The sequence below is a fragment of the Erpetoichthys calabaricus genome, chromosome 11, assembly GCF_900747795.2.
Source record: "Erpetoichthys calabaricus chromosome 11, fErpCal1.3, whole genome shotgun sequence".
Classification (NCBI taxonomy): Eukaryota; Metazoa; Chordata; class Cladistia; order Polypteriformes; family Polypteridae; genus Erpetoichthys; species Erpetoichthys calabaricus.
The window spans coordinates 146,046,962-146,073,587 of record NC_041404.2 but is presented as its reverse complement, the minus strand read 5'-3'; the positions used below and the strand labels follow the sequence as shown (position 1 = coordinate 146,073,587).

General features: G+C 36.1%; 3 protein-coding genes across 3 annotated transcripts in view; 1 reads left to right on the top strand and 2 right to left on the bottom strand.

The window, feature by feature from the left end:
* Positions 1-17,784, bottom strand: part of rhbdl1 (rhomboid, veinlet-like 1 (Drosophila)) — a 57,365-nt gene extending 39,581 nt beyond the window's left edge. The window contains exons 1-2 of the mRNA XM_028812592.2: positions 17,569-17,784; positions 5,383-5,541 (exon numbers count right to left, since the gene is read on the bottom strand). Of these exons, the coding sequence (XP_028668425.1) occupies positions 5,383-5,541; positions 17,569-17,607 (198 nt within the window). The 5' untranslated portion in view covers positions 17,608-17,784. The remainder of the gene's footprint in view (positions 1-5,382; positions 5,542-17,568) is intronic.
* The window catches only part of LOC114661106 (retinoic acid-induced protein 1), a 684,250-nt gene continuing 668,602 nt past the window's right edge, over positions 10,979-26,626 (bottom strand). Inside the window, 1 exon segment of the mRNA XM_051933674.1 lies at positions 10,979-10,990. The gene's annotated coding sequence lies outside the window, so the exon portion shown is untranslated.
* LOC114661413 (histone H1.0-like) lies at positions 23,811-24,362 on the top strand. The gene has a single exon (XM_028814623.1). It carries the CDS (start codon positions 23,811-23,813, stop codon positions 24,360-24,362), a length of 552 nt encoding a protein of 183 aa, XP_028670456.1.

Sequence of the window (26,626 nt, the reverse complement as noted above, 5' to 3'; positions counted from 1 at the left end):
TTGAAATAACCAGATTGTAATGCCTTTTGAGAAAACATGTAATTAATTCTTCCTACACAGTTCAAAACTACTGGGCCTAAAATAGATGTTTATGAAATTCTGTCCTTCTTTCAGAACTGCTGCACGACATACGTTTTGCAGAATAATTATGTAGCTCAGCTCTGGCTCAAGATCTTTTGGCATTTTTTCCATCTTTGAAATAAATAAACTCAATGTGTTGTGTACACATCAGTATGGTGTAAACATCAGTGATTTTTAAGCTTTTTATTCCTCTCTTTCCCGTAATTCTCACTTTATCACAGAGTAAATGCTCATTTACATCTTATTCATTTTTTGTAAAACCAGACGTTTGTGTAGAAAGAAGAGGTGAATGTATCATATGAAAGAAAATGGACATGCCAGTTTGTATTATGCATAAAATCTATGTCTATCCAGCTCTGTATGTTACATTAATTAATCAGTTTATTATTTGGACAAACATCAATGTTGAAGGGCTTTTCAACTTTTAGTTTTCTTCTGTTGTCTATTATAAAATTATATGCATTGATGTTTAAATTTAGTGAGTTACAGAAAGGAAGAACAGTAGTTTAGGAAGTAGTATTACAGGGCAGGGGGACAGCCTGACTGTAGTGATGGCTGTATAGATTGTACAAACACCATAGACTTTCTCTTTGGACTCATGTTTCTTACCCATGGACAAAAACACGTAGTCAGAAACACTGACCAAGTATGCAAAAGTATATTTTTGACGTAGACTGATATTCTATCTACTTTTGGTTGTTTATTCCCCTGATGCAGGGCTACATGATCATTTTCTTCAACCCCAGCAAAGATAATCAGGTTCAGAAAAATGGATGCACTTTCATTTGTTTTTGTCACTAGTCATTTTTTTTAATCATTTTGTGCCTCATGGCATATTTGGCAGCAGACTGCTCATTAGACATTGTATGGCAGTATTATGCAAACAAAATCAGCCATTTATGATCCAGGCCCACTTGCTGCAATACAGAGTTGCTAGGAGCCAGAGCCTATTCCAGCCACATAATGCACAAGGCAGGCACTAACCTTGTATGGGCAAGCCATCGCCAAACATACTAACACATGCATGGCCAATTCAGAGATGCCACAGGAGACACAGGAGGTGATTTAGCAGGTTAAGTAAATGTATGAATCAATAAATGTTAATAATCTATATTTGTATAAATATTTAAGACCCTAAAGTGAATTAGAAGATTCAGTAAAAAGGTGGATGTATAAATAATGTACTACATTAAAAAGGTAGTGAATTAATTATGGAACCAGCTTAATCTGACACAGGATCCAGAACCCATTTGGGTAGTGTAGGTCAGATTTGAGATAGCACTTAACTTAACACACACATCTTTGAGATGATGTGGAAAACCTAACTACTCAGAGAAAAATGCAATAGCACTAACTATTGCAACACAGTGCTAGCTTTTTTTGAAAGTTTCAGCATAACATAAAATATTTTTTGGGGAAGTATTACAATGATGCACGGTAAAATGATACAGTAGAAGGTAGGTTTCACATCAAGACCAAGATTATATAAGTGACAGTCTAATAAGGTATAAGGTATTTTATCTTACTAAAGTAAAGAATGAAGGAGCTGGACCTGTTCAGTTTAAGCAAAGTTAGTTTAAGAGGTGACATGATTGAAGTGTTTAAAATTATGAAGGGAGTTAGTACAGTGGATCATGACTGTTATCTTAAAATGAGTTCAACAAGAACACAGGGCCACAGCTGGAAACTTGTTAGGGGAAATTTTGCACAAATTAAAGTTTTTTCTCACATGCAGAATTATAGACATGTAGAATAAGATACTAAGTAGTGTGGTGGATAGCAGCACTCTAGGGTTATTGAAAAATTGACTTGATGTTCTTTTGGAGCAAATACACAGATGGGATTGGTGAATTTTGTTTTGCTTAGTGGCCTGTACTCATAAAAAGTTTTTCTAATGTTGAAATGTTCTGGACTCCTCCTGCATATTTCAATCTGCATATTTACAGGTTCCGCTTGGTAATTATGCTGATGTAGTTACCTCATTCTAAGCCTAATCATGGCTGATGCTGGTTTGAGACATAACATAATATGCTTACATTCACTTAATCCAATTCTGGGTCACAGGGACACACAGCCTACAATGATAACTTTGGAAGTAAGTCAAAAAACAGCCTTGGACCTCTTACAATGGACCACTTCAAAAATATTAGTTAACCTAACATGCACATATTTGGGATATTGGATGAAAATTGAGTACTCAGAAAATGCGAGACTATCAATACTGCACATAAGACAACAATCATACTGGATTTGAACTCAGGACACTGGATCCATGATGCAGCAGGGATAACTACAGTGTAACTATACTGCCTGATGTGATGTAATTTATGCTAAAAATAAAATATATTAATGATAATGAAATACTACTACTAAAAAAAAATTATTGTTGTTATTGTTGAACTCAGTAAAACTTATTTCTGTAGCCATAATTCAAATACACATTAGCAATACAGATATACATTGCATATGAACAATTCTGTTTATATATAGCTAGATTCACCCAGCAATTAGTGATTGCTATATGAAAAAATTGACATTAATTTGTCACTATTCTGAATGAAGAGACCTTTAATATTATCGTCGACAGAAAAATATTGTTTACTTACTTAATCAAAGGCAACTATACACATGAGTTTGTGGGAAGAAGGACCCACCCATCTAATAATTCATACTTGAGACAGGGTTTCTGTTTCATTAAACACAGCTCAATGATTTTGAGCTTAGTTGGGTTCTAGTTTAGTTTTACTTACAGTTTCTGCAAATCAGGAAAAACAGTGAAATTCTGTAATTACTTAGAACTGACTCTGTACAAGTCAGTCTCTTTTATATCCAAAAACTAGTGAAGGCATCCTAAACAAAGATAAAACTTAAGTATTCTGTTTAAGTAGCTTATCTATCATCATTGCCTGAACCAGAGGAAGAAAGTAAAAAGGCAAAAAAGCAATTTCAGGAAATATTCCTTAATGTCTCTTATGTATTGGAAATTATTTTTGTCACATCTTTATCCCACACAATAGATGCATATGAAATAGTAGATTTCGGTTTGGAAAAGAATTATATTTAAAACCTGGTCAATGTATTATTGCTTAACAGAATGAAATGCAGTACAACCAAGGGTAAATCAAAAAGTAAAGGCAATGTGAAAATAATGCAGTAACCACAACGGATAGAAGCTGAAGGATGCAATACAACATGTTCACGATGGCTTATGGGTATATCGAACAAACAAAGAGCAGTGCTCTGTTGTTAGTCCAGTTGAAGTCAAGGTTAAAATAACATGGGTGCTCCGCTGCAGGATTGCACCATTGCTGAACAACGTGCTGTAGTGAGATTTCTATAAGATGTGGGAGTGAAACGTGCTGAAATTTACCAAAGGATGTTGGCAAAGTATGGAAGTGAAAAGATCATGACTCAATGAAAGGTTTATGAATTGGTACAAACATTTAAAGCAGGACGAACAAGTGTAACCGACAAAGCTCGATCTAGTCAACCATTAACATCATGCATACAAGCCCACATCGACATGGCAAATGCCTGGATATCAGCTATGGATCTACACATGCCATTGTGCGTGATGACTTTGTGTACCTGACTTTCAGAAACTTTATGGTACTCTAACAACTTACTGATCTGCACAAGACAACATCCTTTGGTGAATTTCTACAGGTTTCACTCCTTCTGCCTAAACAATGGTGCAATCCCCAAGCAGAGTATCCCTGTTCGCTTGACCTTGGTTTAACTAGATTAATGGCAGAGCACTACACTGTGAATGTTCGAACTACCCATAAGCCATCATGAAATGTTGTATTGCATCAGTTTCGATCCGTTATGGTTAATGCATAATTTTCAAATTGCCTTTACTTGTTTATTAACCATCTTATCTTTACACTTTGGACAAAGAGAAGAGTCATCAGTCAGACTATCCATTCATACAACCTGTTATCTGTTAGAAGTATTCAGAATCAATAGGAACTAATGTTTTTGTGTTAGAAATAGGCAGGAACTAAATGTTGTCTCATATACACAACCACTGGGACAATACAGCATCAGCTTTCACAATGATGGCATACCTTTGATGTATTGGAGAAACATCAGAGATCTCACTTAAAAGTGCTATTTGTTTTCTTTGACTTTTAAAGACCAAATAAAACCAAAGAAGATATCTGGCTAGTTTTAAATATAGTCTATTGTGACATAATACTGAAATAAATAAAACACTAGACAAGTGTATCAATGACCTAAGGCCTTTTTGTTTTATTGTTGACTATACATTGCATATACTGTCTTTGTAACTACTTGCATTTAGTGGCACAACTGAAATTTGATGAATTCTAGCACAAAAAATTAAGCAGACTGGCCCATGTGAAATTAAATTAAATCCAGTTAAAAACGACCACCATTAATGAGAAATATCAAGTATATAAGTGACATTTCTGTAGATGTGGGAATGATAACACCATTAACCTTTTTAATCCAGTGTCAAGTGGGCAAACATGTTAATAGTAAAGCCTTGCAAAACAACAACCATGCTGTCACTGTGGGTACCCCAGCCCCATGGGCCCCAGTGCAACTGACCCCACTGCACTGCCTATAGTTATGCCAGTACTTACATTTCTTCTTCCCGCAGATATAACATATCCCTTCGTTTACAACATTACTCCTGACTGTCATGATTTACCCCTTGTTTTTTATTTTTCTGTACAGATTTTGGGACTCAAAAAATAATGTATTACAATGTTTCGGGGTTGTTAGAGACCAAGGAATCCAATGGTAACCTTTATTTTTATTTCAGTGTGTTTTTACTTATGTTAAAAATCATTTACATTCTCCTGCAGTGCCACCTATTTTTGTATGGATGTTGCCATTTTGAGAAGTTTTGTATATACTGTTATGGTGTTGCTAGGAAAGTTCAACCACAAGTGTACCATGCATGACATCACTGTTGCAAAATGGAGTCTCACACATGGTGAAAAGGGGTTGAGGCCTCCAAAAACAACCATAAAGCAGGCAAGGGCCTTCATAGGCCAGTCCAGAAGAGACTCGCCCTAAACTAGTTTCCCTTGAAATCTACCAGAAATCTACTAGGCCCAAAGACTGCTGCTACCAAGGGCAGCCAGTAGACTGAAGACTAACCACTGCCTCTTATAAATTCAAACTTGTGTAATTGCTGCCATTTCATGACTGACCCCTCTTGACTATCCAAGCCACCAGTTTTTATGTTGGGTTCAGTGGACCCAAAGGATTACACCCTACAGTTTTTTGTTTTTTTTTAACACCAACAGAGGCCTTGCATTTACTCACCAGTTCAATCAACTCCTGGTAGCAGACTTGTCCCTCCTCATTGCTCTGCACCAAGGCAAAAAGCATCTCAAGTTTGGAGGGATCGAGCTGCAACTCATGGTGCTCCACCAAGCTGGTAAAATTCTCCACTGCAATGAAACCGGTGTTCTCTGGATCCAGCTGTAAAATAAAAGGCTACAATCATTTATGTTAACATCACATCCAGAACTCTGATGTGCAGGCAATGGGACAACAGTGTGACACTTTTCTTTTGCTCACAAACATTAGAGATCACTTCTAGGAAGTACATACAATTACTCGAAACTTAATTGATGTAATCTGAGCGAGGTCTGTTTGGATTGTCACACCTTTGATGAACAATAATGCTTTCTGAGAATTAATAAAAAAATATGCAAGAAAGACTTTGTTCTCATTAAAATGTGGTTTTCTGCATATAAACATTTAAATTCATTTGTAATATTTGATCATTTTCCAAAATCTGTTCCCATGGTTAAGGTAAGAAACAGCATGCTTTTATGCTTATTGTAGTGTATACTGCTTCAAAGTGTAAAAAATACATTAGGATTATTATTTATTATTTTTTTCAAATTTTCAATACTCTATACTTTACATTTTGATATCATTGTCACCACAATGCTGTAAAATAACTTGGTCTGCTAGCCTTGAAAGATTTACATGTCTCTTTATCAGTTTATCCTGTTCTGTTACTTTGCACTACGCTTTTTATTTATAATGTGTATTTGATTTATATACCTCATTTTGAACCTTACTATATTTTAAATATGCCACATAAAATTCAAAGCTCGTTTGTGTTTCTATTTGTGCTGCAATTATTATATTTCCTATGCTATCATTACAGTGCTCAGTTTGTGTATTTATGTTGCACATTGTTCGTTTTTGTGTAAAGTGCCCAGTGAATGCTGTTAATGGTTCTATATAATATAAAGACTAAATGAATAATATGAAAGGTGCACTAATTTACATCTAGATAAAATTATGCAAATACCACCCAATGATTTGTTTTACCCATAATGTATAATTTAATGTCCTGAATGGATCTAATGACACATATAAATATCTTTATAACCACATAATGCCCACAGACATATAAAATAAATATCTTCTTGTGCTTGATGTTAAAATTAATTTCTAGTTTCAAACACCTACTTACATTCATTCACTTTCCTTTCACTATTCTAGCTGAGGGTCACAGGTAACAACTTACTGATCAAACTAGGCCATCTTGAACCTACACAAAACAAGACTAACGAAGGCCATCATGTTTCGTGATCTCAAAGCCCTAATCCTAGAAAAAATAGCTGAAATTTAAAGTGAAACTAAAACATGGGACTTCTAAAAATGTCTTTCTTGATCAATAGTTTTTCATTCTCTTGATTCCTTATTTGTATTTGACTCTGTATTACATTGTTTCTTAGTATTTGCTTAATTCAAGCATGTATACCAACTGTTTGCTTTTGATATTCTGCCCATTCATCATGATAGCTCTCATCTATGTGCCAGTTATGACTTGTTTGAACTGCATCTCTGTTTGTGCCAGAGATAGCTGTTGTTATGCTATAATATTTGTTCCCTGTCTTACAGGATTTGTCCATTTTTAAAAATACAGATACCCCATTATGCATCACTATCAATGACCTCTTTTGTTATTATTACTTTATTAACATCATCTCCATATAAAGATAAAGTATGCCACCAGTATGAAATTCTTTTTTATTGCCTGCTACTTGTTTTGAAAATTAGAATGGTTTTAGCAGTTTGTGAACAGTCGCCTGGTTGTTGAGCAGCCACCATGTTCTCAACCTCAGAGCCAGGATATTTAAGAATGTGCATCGAAGTAAGTTCTAGTTCAAAAATGTGGAGGCAAATGGATAACGATTTATTTTAAGTAATCAGTTTAACAAGTACAAGAGAAACAAACTTGTCTTTGTTATATTTAGAATTCTCGAAAGTCTGCTGTGGTAAAGGTGGTAAAATATATTATGATGCCGTTAAGCTGGCAGCCCTGTCTTACAGTTGATTTAGACGACTAACTTGTTCATTGTCTTTGTTGGAATCTGCACATTATCTCCAAGTTCATGTTGTTTTTATGGATATAGTTTTCTGACATATCCCACTTTAGGTTAAACAGCAACTTAAAATGTACCCAATATGGGTAAATGCAGGTGTGTGTAACTGTGTCCAAAGTTTCCAGTGATGGACTGGCATCTATTGCAAGGACTGATCTTGTTTTTAACCTGATTTTTACAAGCATAAATTATGGATCCCTGTAATGCTGTAACAGACAACATCTGATACATCCAGACATAACTTTACTTAAACAAATCTGTGAATTCTACATTTTTAACCCTGTCACAATACTTTTCATATATACATCCCTACTGTATTTATATAGGGAAAGTAAAAATGGAAAGATGAATGAATTGTATTGCAGTATTGAGGTTTTTAAAAAACAGTGCTCATTTAAAAAAAGGACATGTCAGTTTTAAGAGTGTGATCTTATTTGGTTTTACCCCCTCATCTTTGTTTATATAAGAACATACAAAATATTACAAGTGAAAGGTGACAATACTGTCCACTCATTCAAGCTGTTTATCTTTTTACTAGTAGTTGTGCCATTCCCAATATCACATCCAGACAGATGCTTTAAGATCTCTGCTTCAAGTACATGACACGGTAATTTGCTTCAGACTCCCATCACCCTTTATATGAAAAACTGCTCCCTGAGTTTAGACATTTAATGTGCTTACTTTTCAGTATAAACATCTGAAAAACATCCACTCCTTATATTTTTTTTTTTTTTTTTTTTGTTACTTGAGGTCAACGGTATATACTGTTTCAGCCTTAAACAGAATGGCACAATTGTTCTCACCCTAAATAAATTTTACATTACAGTATTTAGCTCTTTTATTAAATGCTGTTTGAGTGCTTAGGATACAAAGTGATTCAGGTTTGTCTAAAGTGATTCAGGTTTGTCTTCAGTCATTGTAATTTTAGGTTTAAGTAAGAAATTTGATAAGTTAAATAACCAAGTGGCAAAATTCCATTTCAACATATTATGGTCTCTTTTTCTTTGCCACAATGAAATATTCTTGTTAAATAAGAATCAAGTGGGCATCAAAAGGTTGCCTAATTTTCTTAATACTGTACAGCACCAAATTATTTTCAGCGCGATATAAATTAGCTATGCTGACAGTTCCACAATTACACTATATAGAATGCACCAGTATAATTTTGAAAGCATGAAAAGAACTGTGATGAAACCATGTTATTGCTGAGCTGCATCTGTTGTCATGGAAACAAACTGCTATAGTGAAAGCCTCACTCTTCTCAAAGACGAGAGAGCCAGGCTCACATCCTAGACTGTGTGCTGCACACATCTCCATCTAGGCCAGTCAACTTATTATTCTCAAAGACACAAAACATGCTTGCTAAATAATGATTCTTCTTTATGAATTCAGAAATGACACTATTTCACAAAGTAATGTTTCTTTCTGAAAAAAAAAGTCAACAGGTTACCTACATGTAAAGTTTTGGATAATGAAGGTTGTTAGAATTTACCGAATATAAAACTACTCTTTATGTCTCGTAATATAACTGGAAGGTGCAAACAAGAAAAAAATGAATGTGTGTGTTAGTAAGTGAAGTACAGATGCTTCTACTGCACAAACGCTAATACTAGATAGATAGATAGATAGATAGATAGATAGATAGATAGATAGATAGATAGATAGATAGATAGATAGATAGATAGATAGATACTTTATTAATCCCAAGGGGAAATTCACATACTCCAGCAGCACCTTACTGATACAAAAAACAATATTAAATTAAAGATTGATAATAATGCAGGTAAAAACAGACAATAACTTTGTATAATGTTAATGTTTACACCCCCGGGTGGAATTGAAGAGTCACATAGTTTGGGGGAAGGAACGATCTTCTCTACTATTACTACCTCCACAACTAAAGAATGCTAATTAACAGAATGTACCATTTGAAAAGCATCTGTTCTTGGCAATGTACACATTTATTATATATGTTAATATTTGTAGTTTACCATTGAATATTAAAAAAGTGTAAATAGTCTCATGTGGTCCTTAAAGCTTAGGATTTACCAAAGGAAAAATAAACAAGCAGGCACATTAGGGGACTGACAGTATAATCAAGCTTCACTATATTACTGAGTAACACAAAGCATAGTGGAGCACGTGAATGTCCCCTTGGGGATCAATAAAGTTACGTACTTCATGGCTTTGAGTGATAATAAATCATCCATACACAAAGCCTAGTCTGAAGCCAGTCTGAGAGTATTGCTTTTTTTTAATGGTTCAGAGAAATGAGTAATTTCTTCATTGTCAACACATGTTGCCTTTTCTTTTTCAAGAAACAGACTGAAGGAAATCTCAATTTTTTTGTCCTTTTTGTGTTTATACCAATAAAGTATATGACTTGATTAAGACAGGTTTTCTGCCAAGCTGACATCTTTAAAAAACTAATTGGTATGCTTAAATTGTTAAAGGACTAGACTAGAAACAAGGGCAAAAAATAAAGGCACGAGTCCGTTACATAAGAAATTATTGTAAACATAGTAGATTGAAAGATTCAGCTCAGAGACTAATCAGTGGTGGAGGCTTACTTCTATTTACTCATCCATTTTTCTAGTTACCCTGTGAGAAACTGATGACTATGAGAACTACACTGGACAAGAGACACGGAACCAATCCTTGACATGGTACCAGTTTAGAACAAGGCACACTCACACATACAGATGCACCCATACTCGCTCACATGAGGCCTGTTTAGAGTCACCAATTACACACCCAGTCGCCAGTTAACCTAACCCTTGTATGTTTGGAATGTAGGAAATAAACTGAATTACCTGAAGGAAAACCTGAACACACATATACAAAACATGTTAACTCCAAGCAATTTCTCTTGAATAAGCCAATCGTAATCCATATTTCACCATGCCATTTCCAGGCAATAGAAAACACAGGGGAATCATAACATTAAATTGTCTGAGGTAATCCAAGTAACAATTTTAAGTAAGAAAACATAATGCAAAAAAAAAACAAAAAAAAAAAACTGTAAAATCTTAAAATATAGTTCCTATATCTATATACACATTCTTTTTGTATCCATTTATGTTGTTAGAGCACACTAGTGTCCTCATACATTTCTAAGACCTTTGTGTTAAGTTAAATGGTTCCTGTAAGTTTGCACAGAGCATTTTAGAATTGCCAATAAACCAAACATACATATCTGCCTGCTTTGTTAAGAAACCAGAGTACTGTATGGTGGCATGAAAAGACCATGACAATTTAATCAGAGTCCTTAAAGTTATGGAGCATGAACATTAATCACTGCACTATTACAGAATGGTATTCTTCTTGATATAAATTAATTGCATAAATTTGGATCTCTTCATTTAATTTGTGCAAACACCAGTAGATGTTAAATATAAGTAACAAAAATATTCATCTAAAGAGAAAATCTGAAAAAAAACTTGTTGAATTCTCCCTTCACCTCTTTTTAACTATTTTTTTATATAACATAATTTATGGTCAGGGTTGTGTGGGGCTGTAGGCTGTTCCAATAGCACTAGGGGGAAGGCACAAACCAGCCCTTGATGCCACACCAATCTATCCCTGATATTTCTCACATTCAAAGGAAGAGAGTTCCCCTCACCAAGAGGATGAATTGTGAATATTGACGTTAGCCATTCACATTAAAAAATCACCATGAAACTTATGCATGTGGCCATGAACAAACAGGTATTACTCTCATTCTTTAGGTCAGGACCTGAATCAAATAATGTCTGAGAAGATACTACTGTCATCAATGCAAATTCAAAGACAATTAAACAAAATCAGAAGCCAAAACCATATCCAGAAATTTAGGTCATTAAACAGCCAGAAGTTCAATAACACCAAAAAGTAAATAGCCAAAAGTAAAAACTCCAAAAATGAATATCAAAAAAATCAAGACAAAGTGGCGTTGAGGCATGAGGTTTTGATGATTAAAATGACTGTGACATTGACATTATCAACAATACAGTAATTTATGAAGGACAAAAGCCACCATTTGAGGCACACAAACACAAAATTTTAGGCCAAACGACAAAACATAACATTTTAACAGTCCCTTAGGATAGAGGAGTGGCCCAGAAAGTAGAAAGTACAAATGTAACTCATATACGTGAAATTAAAAAGACACCTGTAACTATAAATCAGTACATTTTTTGCATAAGCAGGCAATGTAGTGCACTGGCGGGGGCACGGCACTTTAAACCACAAAGCTGTTAGTCCAGTTCCTGCCTGAGACTCATTGTGTGACCCTGAGGAAGTCACTTAACCTGCCTGTGCTCCAACTGTAAAAAAAGACCTGCAAACTAAATTAATGTGTACTGTATATAAAAATAACATGAATCTAAAGTTGCCTTGAAGGCAAAATATAATAATAATTTCTGTACTACTGACTTGCTTAAAATAAATGAGCACAGAATTCCAAACAATAACATTAACTTAATTTTCTCAAACTATATTAAGCAAACTTGATTTGAAAAAATAAAGTTTAATTTTATTATAATTCAAAAAATCCATTAATAGTCTTTCAAAAAGCTGATAAATTTTGTCTTAGAGGAGTCGGTGATATGTATTGTATTCAGCAGATAAGTAAAATAGTATATGGGAAGGAAAATTAAATACAGGAAGGGGAAGAAGACTAAACTTGAGGTCAAGTCAGCAGAGGAATGTTAGGCTAGTTACTCCACATGAAAAATAAAGTCTCAAATAACATTAGTGAACTTTAAAAATGTATAGATGACACTAGATAAGGAATGAAAGGAAATACTACAGATTTAGCAAAAATAAATCCTGCATTGTCATAACTGGGTAAACTTATTTAAAATGCAATTATCAAAAGTGTTTCCTACAGGTGATAATATTTATTATAACCACATTATAATATTGTGCTAAAGTGACATGAATATTAATTATATCTACATTATAATATTGCACTAAATAAAAACGCTGATATAGACTCATACAACTAGGTAACAGTGGTGCCACAGAATTTCCAAGCTAATTTTTAAACTAACCAAGCATACACACTGTACTGTGAGAACCCAATCATAACAAGAGTCACAGTACACTTCAAAGAGAAGAAATAGATCAAATGTTGTTATATACTGTTGTGGCCACCAGGGGGAGACCATGATGCTTCAGCAACCCTGATGGGGTGGGGGGTACTGCCCTGTCTATGTCTGCTTCCCAGGTCCTTATGGTATCATCCCGTCCATAACACTGTGTATACTGTGCATATACCGTAATCAAAAAAATGGGGAACTTGAATTAATAGACTCTAAAAATGGTTCAGCATCCATGCTCACTAGCTGGAATACACATGGCAGCAATTTAAGCCATCACGAGCTAGATATATCAAAGCAGAGAAGAAATGGCACACTGCCATGTTCTAAGGGTCTTCAAGGGAAATGAACAGCTTTGCGATTTCTAAGACTCTACCTCAATGTTATGCTATCAAAAAAAGAAAAGAAAAGAAAATCATTCACTCCACACAGTTTCTGCCACCTTCTAATAGTAGCACATATACTATGATTCAGAGTATTTGTTTTCTAAACGTATTTACTGCAAGGTAAATAAATTCATGGCAGCCATTTCGGATCAAGTATAATAATGCAACTAATAAAGTTTCTACATTTCTACTGCAGATAAAAATGTATACAATTTACTAGGTGAAAAAACCAAAACATTCAAATAAAAGCATTGTTATTTCAACTTCTTGAAACAACCATTAACAACCATTTATTACGGGTTCTTTTTCTTTACTAATTTCCACACCAATACTAACAAACCTCAAGGATCCAATAAAAAACTGGGTATCCACTAGTTCTTTCTATACCAAAGTTAGTATTCATGTATCTAAAATATTCATTCAATCTCCTTGCCCTTCCTTTCATAAGACATTGTATGTTTTGCTAAATCATGTCTGTGTTTCTTTAAAGGTAATCCTGACTTTAAAAACAGGTCACTGGGAAGTTCCTCAGTTGGTTAGAAAGTATTCTAATAGAAGATAACATTCAATATTAATCTAGGATCAGTTGCTAAAAGCACAAAAAAGTTGAATAAAAAGAAAAATGGCCCAGATATAAATATGAGTTGAACGTGATGTGCTCCAAAGTTAACTATCCAGAAAAATGGCTTTAATTGGGACATCTAGGAGGCCTGTGAAACTTAAAAAATGCAATCCTTCTTAGCTTCACAAGTGATGCCCAAGAAATCTTAGAAAAATATGCTTTTTTTTTTATATACAGATGAAGGTGGACAAGCCATAAACAATTCCCCAACATAATTTGGAGACTGATCAAAAAATAAATTTTCTCACCAATTAACTAACAAAGTATTACTAGAAATTAACATTGTTGTTCTTGTTCATACGAAAAGACCCATCAGACATCCAGAGATCACAAGCTTTCCACTTTCAGCCATCATGGACCCCAACTTCTGAGGTAGGTTTCTAAAGCTCATGGACTTCTGTAGTGAGGGAAGAGATAACTTTTCTTTCTTTTCCCAAAAAACAGCCAAACAAATGTAACACACTTTCGGAGCACGAACAATAGTAACTCCCAAACACCCATTCCCTTCGACTACAAGGTCTAGACCAAGTTTGCAAACTCAGACTAGAAGAGATGGTGCTATAGATGAAATTTCAGGTAATTACAGGTAACTAGAGAAATTTATAATGAATTAAAAAATCACATTTCAAAAACATAACTGCTAACTAAGCATATGTTTTGCGGTAATAAAATCATTTTGATTTCTTCTGTTGCTCCTCTTGACTTTCTACCTCACTCTCTAGCACTGATAAGTCTGTTAATAAGCTGCTTAAAATTATTTTGAACTATAAAAAACATTTTTCTGTCTTTAAAGGCAGAATATGAAAAAAACATGAGATTTCATGTAATAGTTATTTAATGTGATCTCATATCATTTGCACATTCAGACAAATACATTTTATCTAATGTTGCTTTGTCCATAGATGAGCATAAAATGAAGATTCATAATTATAAACACAGTTAAAGTACGAAAAACAGTTTTAGTTCCTTTTTTCACATTGTACTGTATAGTTCACAGCTTCATGATTAAGTACATTAAATCAACTTGGTTTTGTGAGGGTGTAATTTCAGTTAATACAGATTTTCCAGCACCAGCACGATTTCCCCCTTGAACTCTTTGCTGTGTTCCTCAAACCATTCTGGAATGATTTTTGCACTTTAATGGGGCCACTGCCATCAGGGGATACCATTGCCATAAAGGCGTGTACTTGGTCTGCAACAGTCTTTAGGAAGGTGGTACACATGTCAAAATAACATCCACATGAAAGCCAGGACCCAAGGTTTCCCAGCAGAACACTGACCTGAGCATCACACTGCCCCTGCTGGCTTGTCTTCTTACATAGTGCATCCTGTTGCCATCTCTTCCCCAAGTACATGACACATTACGCACCCTGCTGTCCACATAACCTAAAAGAAAATGTGATTCACCACACCAGGGCACTTTCTTCCATTGCTCTGTTGTCAAGTTTTAACATTCACATACCCATTGTAGGTGCTTTCAACTGTGGATAGGGGTCAGCATTGGCACACTGACCAGTCTGTGGCTCTGCAGCAAGCTGTGATGCACTGTGCGTTAACACCTTTCTTCCATGGTCAGCATTGAATATTTAAGCAGTTTTTAATAAAGTGGCTCTTCTATGGGATTGAATCAGATAGACTAGCCTTTACTCCTCATGTGCATCAGTGACCCTTAGATGCCCATGACCCTATAGCCAGTTTACCGGGTGTCCTTCTTTGGACCACTTTTTGGTAGGTAACAACCACTGCAAAGCAAGAACACTCTGCAAGACCTGCCGTTTTGGAGATGATCTGTCCCAGATGTCTAGCCATTAGATTTGGCCCTTGTCAAAGTCACTCAGATCCTTACGCTTTCCCAATTTTCCTGCATCCAATACCTCACCTTCAAAGGCTGGCTATTCACTTGCTGCTTAATACTTTCCACCCCTTGACAGGTGCCACTGGAATAAGATAGTCATTCACTTCACCTGGCAGTGTTTTTATTGTTGTGGCTGAGGAGTGTGTGTACATATGTATGTCTTTCTACAATTTGCTGGGAAGTAAATGGAAGACTCTAAGCCAGAATGGAAGATGATACTATAGGATGATGAGAAAAAAATGAAGAAGTTCAAGTGTGACATAACTAATTTCACGTGTGCTCATTTCCTAGGCTATGGCTAACTGTAGTACTGATTACTAGCAGGCACAATGGCCTAGTGTTACACCAATGGTTCACCAAGTTCTAAAGTTGCTTTCTTAAAGAAAAATATTACTTTTTTGTACACTATACATCATCTTTTGTTTCCTAGGCTGGACTTCTTATTCCTGTAGAATATACTACGTATTTGTTTATGTTTCTGACTAATGTTGGACTATGATTTGGTATTACTTGAGAACCAAAATAACTTATTATGATAAAACAAATCCATTAATACCTAAAGAAATCAGTATCTCATGGAAACTGTTCTGCTCCAACATTTAAAGAATATGGCAGAGTGAATATACGCTTCCCACAAATTATCAAGGCAAACATTAGTTTTGAGATTACATTATTTCTGCTTAGTTTCTAAAATGTAGCACCAGTCACCATAAATCAAAGGGACCTTCGCATGACTGAAAAGCACCAATTAATACTTTTATCACTTATGTTGATAATGTTAAGGCATTTTAACAAGCTTTTGGAGAAAAGTTGTTTAAATAAACCAAAGTAGAGTGAAAACAGAATGGTGTCTTACACCCATTCAATGTGTGTAAACAATTATGGTTAAACTACAACAAAAATCACACTAAACAAAATATGTAGGTGTAACCTATTTTAAGATTTTATTTGGATTCAAGGGCAATCTTTTATGCCATGTTTACAAGAAACAAAACATTCACTACTACTTATTAACTGCTCTAAAAAAAAGCTGTAGAAGTGTTTAAACACAAATTTCAACTTGTCTATTTGTCTCTATGAAAAAAAAATCATAAGCATGTCTGCCAAAATATGCTAAGATATTCTTTTGCTCAGAATTGTATTCAATATATTCATTGCACCTATTGATAATTGTTAAAAGTGTACAGTACAACCTTTCTTTTTCTAGACAATCTTAAGTAGGGATTACAAGGAACCAGAACATGCCACAGGAACCAGTCCACTATTGGGAAAGTTATGCACACACTTTTCATTTTTATATAATTAGTTTATTGCTTCCATGGTTTTATTTCAATCTGTACATTATATAGATCAGTGATACATACTGTATATGTGGCCTTGAACTATGAGAGAAATCCACCAGAGCACAGGGTAAACCTGTCAACCTCACACAGAATTTATTAAAATCGAGGGCTGGGAGGGTCAAGCACTATTAAGTCTGAAGACTGTACCGATAACTTACATTAAAATATTCAGCTACAATAAAGCTTTAGTTTGGACTTCGGAATTTTGATTTTCTTTAAAAAACTGTACATCACATTTACTTGAATTTCTATGACCAATGACTGAAATTCACGTTGAAATTTCAAAAAAGAATCATAAAATGCCTCCGTAATAGCTGTAGTACATTTGTCAACAGAACATTGCAGATTAAGAAGTACATCTGTGCAAATGGTGGCCTCGGAATTGTTAAATGAATGAATGAATGAATGAATGAATGAGTTTACCCGTACCTTCGCTTGTAGCCCACGGCCGTACCTTTTCTAAGATCTAAGAGGGTGAGGGGAGAGTAAGGAATGAACGAGACGTGCAGTACGTCACAATAGATACTAGCCTTGCCACTACAGCACACTGCTGAACAGTTCAACTAAACATGGAGTCCACGCCCCTCGCGTGAGGGAGAACCCATCCATACCAACACGGTTAGCGGTTCTTCAGTATGACAGAAATCTCAGAAACTTACTTTCACTCTCCAGCTCTATCGCCGATCTCGAAGTTAGGCAGTACGCCTTCAGACACTTTTTTTTTTTTTTTACATTCATGCGTACCCCTCCCCAGAGCCCCAAGATTCGTAGTATGCCCGCAGTTACCATAGAAACGGCGCGCCTGCGCTTACCTGCTCCTGTATGAGCTTAAACAGGGAACTTCTATCCATATACCGGCCCAAGAAATAAGTGAAATTGAGAATGAGGGCAGAAGGCACAGGGGTTCTGCTGACGGCAGCTCCAAATGCAAGGTCAAGGTTGGCTCCACAAAAGCCAGGCGCATAGCAGGAGACCGATGTGTGAAAACCGAGCCCGGGGCACGAGCGACAGTGAAGAGGGAGCGCTAACCAGACTGTATTAGATCACGCCTCATTCTCTACTCTCACCCAATTAACAGCGAGAGGTGTGGAGCGCCAAAGCCAATAGACATTTGGCTAGGCGGAGACTATTCCAGGACTCCGCCGCAGACAGTTCACTGATTTTATGTTAGCGCTCCACCTGCGGCGTACGCTCTTTTCCTTCTGCAGCTTGCGCACCTCATTCTGCAGTAACCTGAAGGAAAATGACATCTAATAACGTTGACGCCTTAAATAGCCAGAGGGCCTTCCGGAGTCGCGTGACGAATGCAACTCGCTATAATAGGAATCCTTAATGATGGAGAATCCCGCAGAGCACTTACTAGAAGTATTTACACCAAGAATCAATAACACTGACCACTGGATAAACACGGCCACATCAATTGTTTATCATGTGAGGATTTCAATAGGTGGTTCTTTGAATGGCCAAAGAACCAGTGCAGGGACCATTTATTTTATTGCAGTCGTCGTTAATTCTGTTGCCTATTCGATGTTCAATTCTTATCTTTGGTGCCTCAGCAGAGCAATTTTTTCTGCAGGGGAAAATCCTCTTGAATGTTTTTCTACAGTGGTCTATTTAGTGTAATGCCCTCCACGTTTTTTCCATCTGGTGCTTGCTAACATTTCAGATAGGAATGGTGCGTTGGTATTATTGGCTAGTGATAGATTTGATTGAGATGCAGGCTGCAGGTATCGAGTCAGTGACCAGCATGCATCAGGTACTTGAGCACCCTGAGGAAGATATATAAATAGATAGATTAATTGTCCTCAGGGCGAAATCTGACTTTTTATAGAAGCTCTTTAAATAAATAAATATATACACACACACACACACACACACACACACACACTATGGTCTGAGGGCGGCACGGTGGCGCAGTGGGTAGCGCTGCTGCCTCGCAGTTGGGTGATCTGGGGACCTGGGTTCGCTTCCCGGGTCCTCCCTGTGTGGAGTTTGCATGTTCTCCCCGTGTCTGCGTGGGTTTCCTCCGGGCGCTCTGGTTTCCCCCCACAGTCCAAAGACATGCAGGTTAGGTGGATTGGCGATTCTAAATTGGCCCTAGTGTGTGCTTGGTGTGTGGGTGTGTTTGTGTGTGTCCTGCGGTGGGTTGGCACCCTGCCCAGGATTGGTTCCTGCCTTGTTGGCTGGGATTGGCTCCAGCAGACCCCCGTAACCCTGTGTTCGGATTCAGCGGGTTGGAAAATGGATGGATGGACTATGGTCTGAATGCACACCAGAATAACTAAAAAGGAAGAAAATTAAAAAAGAAAGAAAACTTCTGACTTGGCAATTACAGTCACAGTAGGAAATTATGCAGGCATTTTGGTGTTGGTATAAATGAGCCCCTGTTACATTTTTTGATACACTTTTGCTGAATAATTCGTTGGCTCAAAGTCCTTATTGTTAGTGTGTCAATGAGAGGATGTGCAACATTGATCATAATGGCACTCAGTTTTGTTTGAATTCCTTACTTTGCTGCTACCTCTAGCGGTCCCGGGTGCATCCCAAAACTGAGCCTGTCCCTTTAATTAGTTTGTTGATTTTGTGGGCCTCTCTTGAATGGATGTTACAACTCAGCACACCACAGAATAGAAAATCGCACTGGCCATTACAGAGTTGTAGAAGGTGTGAAGGATGCCACTAACTCTAAATAAATGATATGCGTGTGCAAAAAAAAAAACAAACTCCACAATGTTTCTCCAGAACTGCAATAGACTTGGCTTGGCTTCTATGTTTTGGTCAGTGCTTCCAGAATAGTTTCAAGCTTGTTTGAGAATGTAATTGAAATAGCATGTCCAAAAATGGATGAATGGATTTCTATGAGGTTTTCTAGAAATATGAAATTGCCAATAAGAATAATAAAAGAAAAATAAAGTAATTATATAGTTTGTTTTCTTACTTCCAATTATGCCTGATTTGACTTCTGTATGGTACTTCAGCTGCAGTTCACGGTCTTCAGGTTTTGTTTCCACATTTCACCTCCAGGTGTTGTTTGGCCTGTCTCTCTTCCATTTACATTTTGGGGTCCATTGTAACTTATCAAGTAATCACCAGGATATAACTGAACTATCAAATGTGCCCATCCTTTCTCCTGTTTTTTGATCAAAATATTCAATTTAGTGTTACTAGGAACTATTTTCTAAGTTATTTAATATAAATTACAATTAAATAGAGCTGTGAACAAAGGATTACAGTTTAATCATTAGGACAGAAGAGTGGAGTGGAGTGCCTAGGTATGGACAATGGGCAAAAAAATCAACTTCACAGCTTATGAAATGTGGTTATTGAGGGAATCAAGTTGCAAAATCTTATGACAGAATCTTGCCAACAGTGGCCAAGATGGAAAGCTTTTGGATGCTGTTTCAAACTGTAAGAGGAAATGATTTGGATACATTTGAGCAGAAGAATATCTGGCGACAGAAGTATTCAGGTACTGGTTAAAAGGAAAAGCCATCTAGAAGGTTGACTAAGAACAAAATTTTTAACTTATGAAAGAAAGACAGACTTGGATGTGAACATAAGTCAAAGAGTTACGTGAAGAGAAATGGTAAAGGTGGATGATCTTAATCTACCTTTGGGAAGAACACCAATAAATGAATTAATTTAATACTGTTGGGTTTGGCTCTCCTATATTGGTGCTACTTTGAGTTTTATGGCTTTCTCATACTTGTGAAAAACACTATAGCATATGAAATTTCATAAAATGCAAAATTATTGTAAGTTACAGTGTTTGCAATTATCAGAAATTAGAATTAAGCCAGTTCATGCCATTTACCTGATGCTTCCGGGATAGGCATCCATTTCCCTTGTGATTCTGAACTGAATTAAGTGGGAATGATAATGTGGAGAGCTGAAGCATTGTAATTAAAAAGGCAATCCACCAACAAGAGTTTATTTTATAAAATGCCTAAAAATACTATTCAAACACATGGTGCTCTACAAAGCATACACTAATGAAACACAATAATATTACCAGATGCTACCAAACAAGCAAAAACTGAATATCTGCAAAAACTATAACTTGTTTCATCGAGTAGATACTGTTAAGCTGCCAAATTTAAATTATTTATGAATTTACAATTTACAAATCGGAAGTAAAAGACAATGCTAAGAAAGAACTACATTTTAGGTGCTGTGCAAAAAGTATTCAGTTTGTTAAAATCAGTGAGGTACCAAAGAAGTTAAGTAAAGTAAAAAATAATTTGTAAAAGAAGCAACAACATACTGTATTTACACATATGACACTAACCAATAACAAAATAAAGTGATAAAAATCTTGAGAGCTACTGCAGTTGATTAACAATAACAGAGGTATTATAAAAGGTATTACATCTCAGAGTTTTAACCATCTTTAAAGAGTTGCATCTTTAGTCATTTTTAAGGACTAGAGGAAGAGTTTTAGCAGTTGTACAGAGCTTACCATCACTGATACAAGGGTAAAGAGTTGTTTGCTTTTTGCTTGAAATGAGAAGAAAATGTGTATGAAGCAAAAATTATCGTTTAAAGACTGATGCTTTTTGGAATTTGTATTTGTAAACACAGTATATCTACATGTGTAACATATGGCATACTGTTAACATAATAACATGACATAAGATTTGATTAAAGAGACATCAATACATATTCTGACAAGGTTTTTTCACAACAGTGTTAAGGAAAACCCCAGTCTATTCTACCAGGAAGTGCAGATGATGATGCAAATCTATCACAGGACAGTCATATACACACCTGTTCTCACCCACACCTTACCAATTTAGAGCTTTGAATCACATGAAAAGCAGAGGATTAAAGCATGAGAGGTAACTGCACTCCCTGTAGTGAAATAATAAACTAATATATTGTTCTAATGTTAAACAATCACATGTGGCACATTCCCAATAAGTACATTTTCAGTTGGCCAATTTAAACAAAATGAAAAAGGGGGTAATAGGCAGTGGTGACCCAAATAAACCAGAATATTTCTGAAATCTAAATTTTTTAACACAATGATATAATTTTAACTATATTAACTTGTCAGTGTTACCAGCCATTTGAAATATTTGCTCAAGCTATGTCCCATTTAGAAAGGTTGTGACTATTACATTTATTGCAGTTTCTGGTCATTTTGATTTTAGGTACATGGGTAAATGTGTAAATAGCTAATCTAAGGAACACAACTGGGGTGACTTTGGGTTAATGTCACCTTTTTTGTTTAAAAGGCTGGTGATTTGTGTAATTTCACAGACTTTGGTTGAATTAGTAAAATTAAATTTACTTCTAGAATTTGTCAGCTGTACTTGATAAGCTACGCAGAAAATTATTCAGATAATTTGGAGTAAGTATACAATGCCCTCTGTTGGTAATATTGTATAATGTTGTAAAGGAAGCCTCATAAAGGTACCCAGTCTTGATTATTATTTTCATTTTTGTGTAACAAAGCTATTATTAACATTTTTAAGCTAATTTAATAATCAGAATGATATATAAAACTGTATCAGTATATAGAGACTAGATTTTCAAATGTAAAAAGAAAACCACCAACCAGTTCTTTTCATTTTGCAGTGCTTTCAATCATCAATATGGTTTCAGTAATTTTTTGAGTAAAACTCTTACCAGTCAACCTGATGATAATAGTTGATGTTTGTTGCCTAATAGATAGGACAACAAAATAAACTTTTAAGTGTTAAAAATGTGAAAGAAAAAGAAACAAAGGAAAAAAAGAAGGCTGTTCAAAAGGCTAAGAAATGTATCAAACCTCACATTAAAAGTTTAGTAGATGTAAGGAAAAGAGAACACTGTGGTGTGTCAATGGCTGTTGAACACTCAAACCTTATTTTTAATTCTCATCACACATCATATTTAATGTTTCTTTATCTGCTGAAGTTGACAGATCACACCACTACTTCAGCAATAATTGCCATGATCTCTGATGTAATTCCAAGGTGCTCTCAGGCCAGCTGAAAAATGTAATCCCTGTTTGAGTGTTCTAGGTCTACACCTTTCATTTCCTCTCAGTAGGCTATGCTTGTTGTACACCTGGTAGTTATATCAGTTATTAGTTTACTCATTCTGTCATGCAGAGATTATGCAGATTTACAAATCTACAACACTAACAGAAAGTTGCAAATCCCTGTAAAACTTATATACATATACAGGTAAACACAAATAATACAGTACAGTATATGCATATTTTCAGGTTCGGGGGGTTTGGCAATTACTTGGAGAAAAACACACTCAGAGACAAAGAAGAGACTGAAAGTTCCCTCAGACCGTGACCAGACTGGGAATCCATTCTGCCAAAAGGTTTCCACAAGGTTTCATTGCACTGAACAAGTACTAATGAATTGGCTCCGCATCTCCGCGACGGTTCGATAAAATGGACGGATGCATGTAATCTATTCAGGTAAACCATAGGCAACACTAAAAGTTTAATCAAAACGCATTTCGAAAATAAGCATCACGTCTATTGCAAATGTATACTTATAATGGTAAAATCAAGGGATAACCAACTATTTTATTGTACTCTGTTTTAGGCCTATGTACAAACCCTTTAAAATCCATGCTGCAAGGATATACCCCCGCGACCCAGAACGTCGGTTTGATCATGTTAACGTATGCGTCACCTATTCATCCACGTGATCACTTCGAGTTGGTAAGCATATAGGCCTAGATAGAAAACACAAAGCTCATAGTACCGTAATCACCAAGAGTGCGGGATCCGCTGCGTGCAGATGGTGTTCCCTATTACGTCCGCGCAAAGTCTTAAAATAAGCCTGGGTCAGGCTAAAGGAAAATTTAAAAGCTGAAAGCAGCACTGAGGAGCGAGCATCCGTTCCCGGAGTGCGCCGGAGATACAAAGAGGAGGCGCAACGTCGCGACAACGACAAAGGCAAGACCCTCGGGAACTTTGATTCTGTCAAGTAGTGCGGTCCAACGTGAGAGCAACGGCACCGTTCTGAATGAGTGACAGGTCCCCCGACCTAAACGCATTCCTCTAAAATCTTCAAATCACAAAAAAAGAACCTGTAAAGGCATAATGTCGACAGCAGTGGCGACAATCAACCAGCCTAAGGCAAAAAAAGCCAAAGGTGGCAAAACAGTCTCATCTAATTCAGACTTTGAGGAAATGATCAAATCAGCCATTAATAATGATAAGAATCAAAATGGTTGCACCTTGCAGTCAATTCAAAAATACATCAGGAACAATTACAAAGTGGGCAACAATGCTGATTCAAAGATTAAACTGGCCCTAAAGAAACTGGTCTCTGCAGGCACTGTTCTCCAGGCAGGAGGAACAGGTGCAGCAGGACTCTTCAAACTCAAAGACGTTCAATCAGCCAAAGACATGTCCAAAAATATGCCCACAGAAGAGAAATCCCCCCGGGGTGCCAGACAAAAAAAGGCTGGAAGAGGCAAGAATATTGTCAGGTCCAGAAGTAAAGTCAGGAAAAACCTCTCAGTTGAGATCATGGAGGTGGATAAGAACAAGGGAGGTTCATCCAAAAGGAGGATGAAAGGTAAAGGAAAAAGGGCTAAACCAGCCAGGGCCCCCAAACATAAGGCAGCAAAGATGGGCAAAAGGAAATAGTGAAATCTGGAAGGTTTTCAAGTAACTGCAAATAACAATGTTTCAGTGAAGACCCATAAGGCATTGGAAAACATTCTACTGGCAATATATGAGGCACCTAAAGCTTTAATGGCTCAAATCTGCTGTCTTCAATCTAATTTTTTATTTATCCACTTCAAGGAGGATGGAGATTTGGATGGATAATTGACTAACTCGACAATAGTGGACACAGAAAAAAATTGTATTGATAGGAAAACTGACAATATTTTTCCTGTGAGCAATTTCTGTGGAGGGGCCATCAAGACCACAAATAGCTCACAGCCATCCTGTTTGGTAACAGGAGCTACATGCTGACAGAAACTTGCAAGCATTCCAGTCTTTGATCAGAAACGTTAAGATAAATTACTATTGCTCATAACGAAGCAAAAACATGCCATACTGTCTGACGTTGTAATCACTGAAGTCTTTAAGTATGAGTTGAAATCAAATGTGCAGTTGACTTTGCTGCTTTGCAGAATTGCCTTTAATACAAATGAGGATATTTTTGTATGATCTAGGCAGTGAAAGTAAATGAGTGAAGACTGCCTGCTTTGTGAACAAGAGCAACAAACATTAGTAGTGTCCAGCATATTGCTTTCTTTCATTTGCTCTACGGAAAAAAAAAAACTTTTAACAGAAATGAAGGCAAGTGACCTGAATGGCCTGGTAATGTTTTGTACGTTTTTCAACATGGTATTACCAATTAGCCCAAACTTGACATTTTGTGGGTACCCCAGGGATTCTCCAATCATGTTACTAGACCGGGAAGAGCAGGAGAAGGCGATAGTTAGCTGCACACTACATACTTGATGTGATAAACTGTTTCCAACTGAAATGTTGACCTTGACCAAGTATAAGGCACCATGATGGAAAGCTGGGAAAAGGATTCAGATCTGGACAGGAACACAGAAGTGACAATACAATTTAAGTAGCAAACATAACAAATGGAACTGAATTTCCCTACAACTCAAAAGACTCTTACCTTTTGCCACCTCTTTGATCTTATCACATATTGAAAAATATGACACTGTAGCAGTTGATTCTGACAGTTATGGTTATACTAGTTTATTTATCAGTTTAAAATGATTTAGCATGAATGAACATTTGGATATTTTTTAGGTACATCCTCCAAAATGTTACGTCCTCTCATGTCAGGCTATACATATTTATATTTCCAAAACATGCAACAGTCACAGCGGTGTAACACATTTTATTGGTTCCTGTTAATGCTTGAACCCAGGCTAAAGTAACTTCACATAGGATTCCTACACAAACTCGTTTTAGTCCAAACAAAATTTGTCAAGATATATTTGGGATACTAAGTTGTGAATGGTGCGCACTGTAGCCTGCTAGCACTATGTCCAAGTTGGTTCCTGCCTTCATCCTTTTCTAGTTGGCTTTGGCTCCAGCTTCCTGCAACACTATAAGTGGACAAGGTTGTTCAGAAAATGAATAGCTGGAAGGTACTTATGATGATGATGACAATTAAATTATCTGCGATATAATAGTTTAGGATGAAATTCTCTAAGGTAGAATTGATAACGACTTTGAAGTTTTAAAGGTGACAAGGTTCCAAGGAGAGATTTACTCGGAATATAATGGTAAATTATGGTCAACCATAGAGTATGGAGCAGTCGCTGAATTTTCTTTTTTACCGAAGCATCTACAATCAGTGTTTTTATACAACATAGAAAACCCCTTGTATTTTGAATACAAGGTAGCCTAAGGATTCTCATTTTTTGATTGCTTTTACTTCCTTATGGTTTGGATTTCTTATGGTATGCATAAAAATTATAATTTTTAAATGAACCTTCTTTTATCCTTTCAAATATTTATTTCTTTGTTAGAATTAAGCACAGTAGACAGAAAGTGACTGAAGCTTCCCATTGCCACAAAGTAACCGTACAGAAAGGTAACAAAACCCGTAAGTTATCAAATATTGAAATATTTGATAGCTTATGTTATATGGACAATACAGTAACAAATATAGATTTGTTTGTTTGCAACAAAAAAAAAAATCACAGTAAAAGAAATATATGTTATTCAGGGTAGCAATGCTATTTATATTTGGGTCCAATTCGACCCAAGAGAAAACACACTGTCAAAAAGGGAAATAAAACAAATCTAAATAGACAAGTGGTCTGTGCAGAGTAACTGTGTAAAAATATGCAAAATATGATGACACCCTACCACCCTTGGTCAACAAGACTGCTGGGCATGGATCATTTTTCTGTAGAACTTTAACA

Coding starts and splice junctions, on each gene's coding strand:
- LOC114661413 (XM_028814623.1), top strand. CDS start 23,811: ATGTCGACAGCAGTGGCGACAATCAACCAGCCTAAGGCAAAAAAAGCC.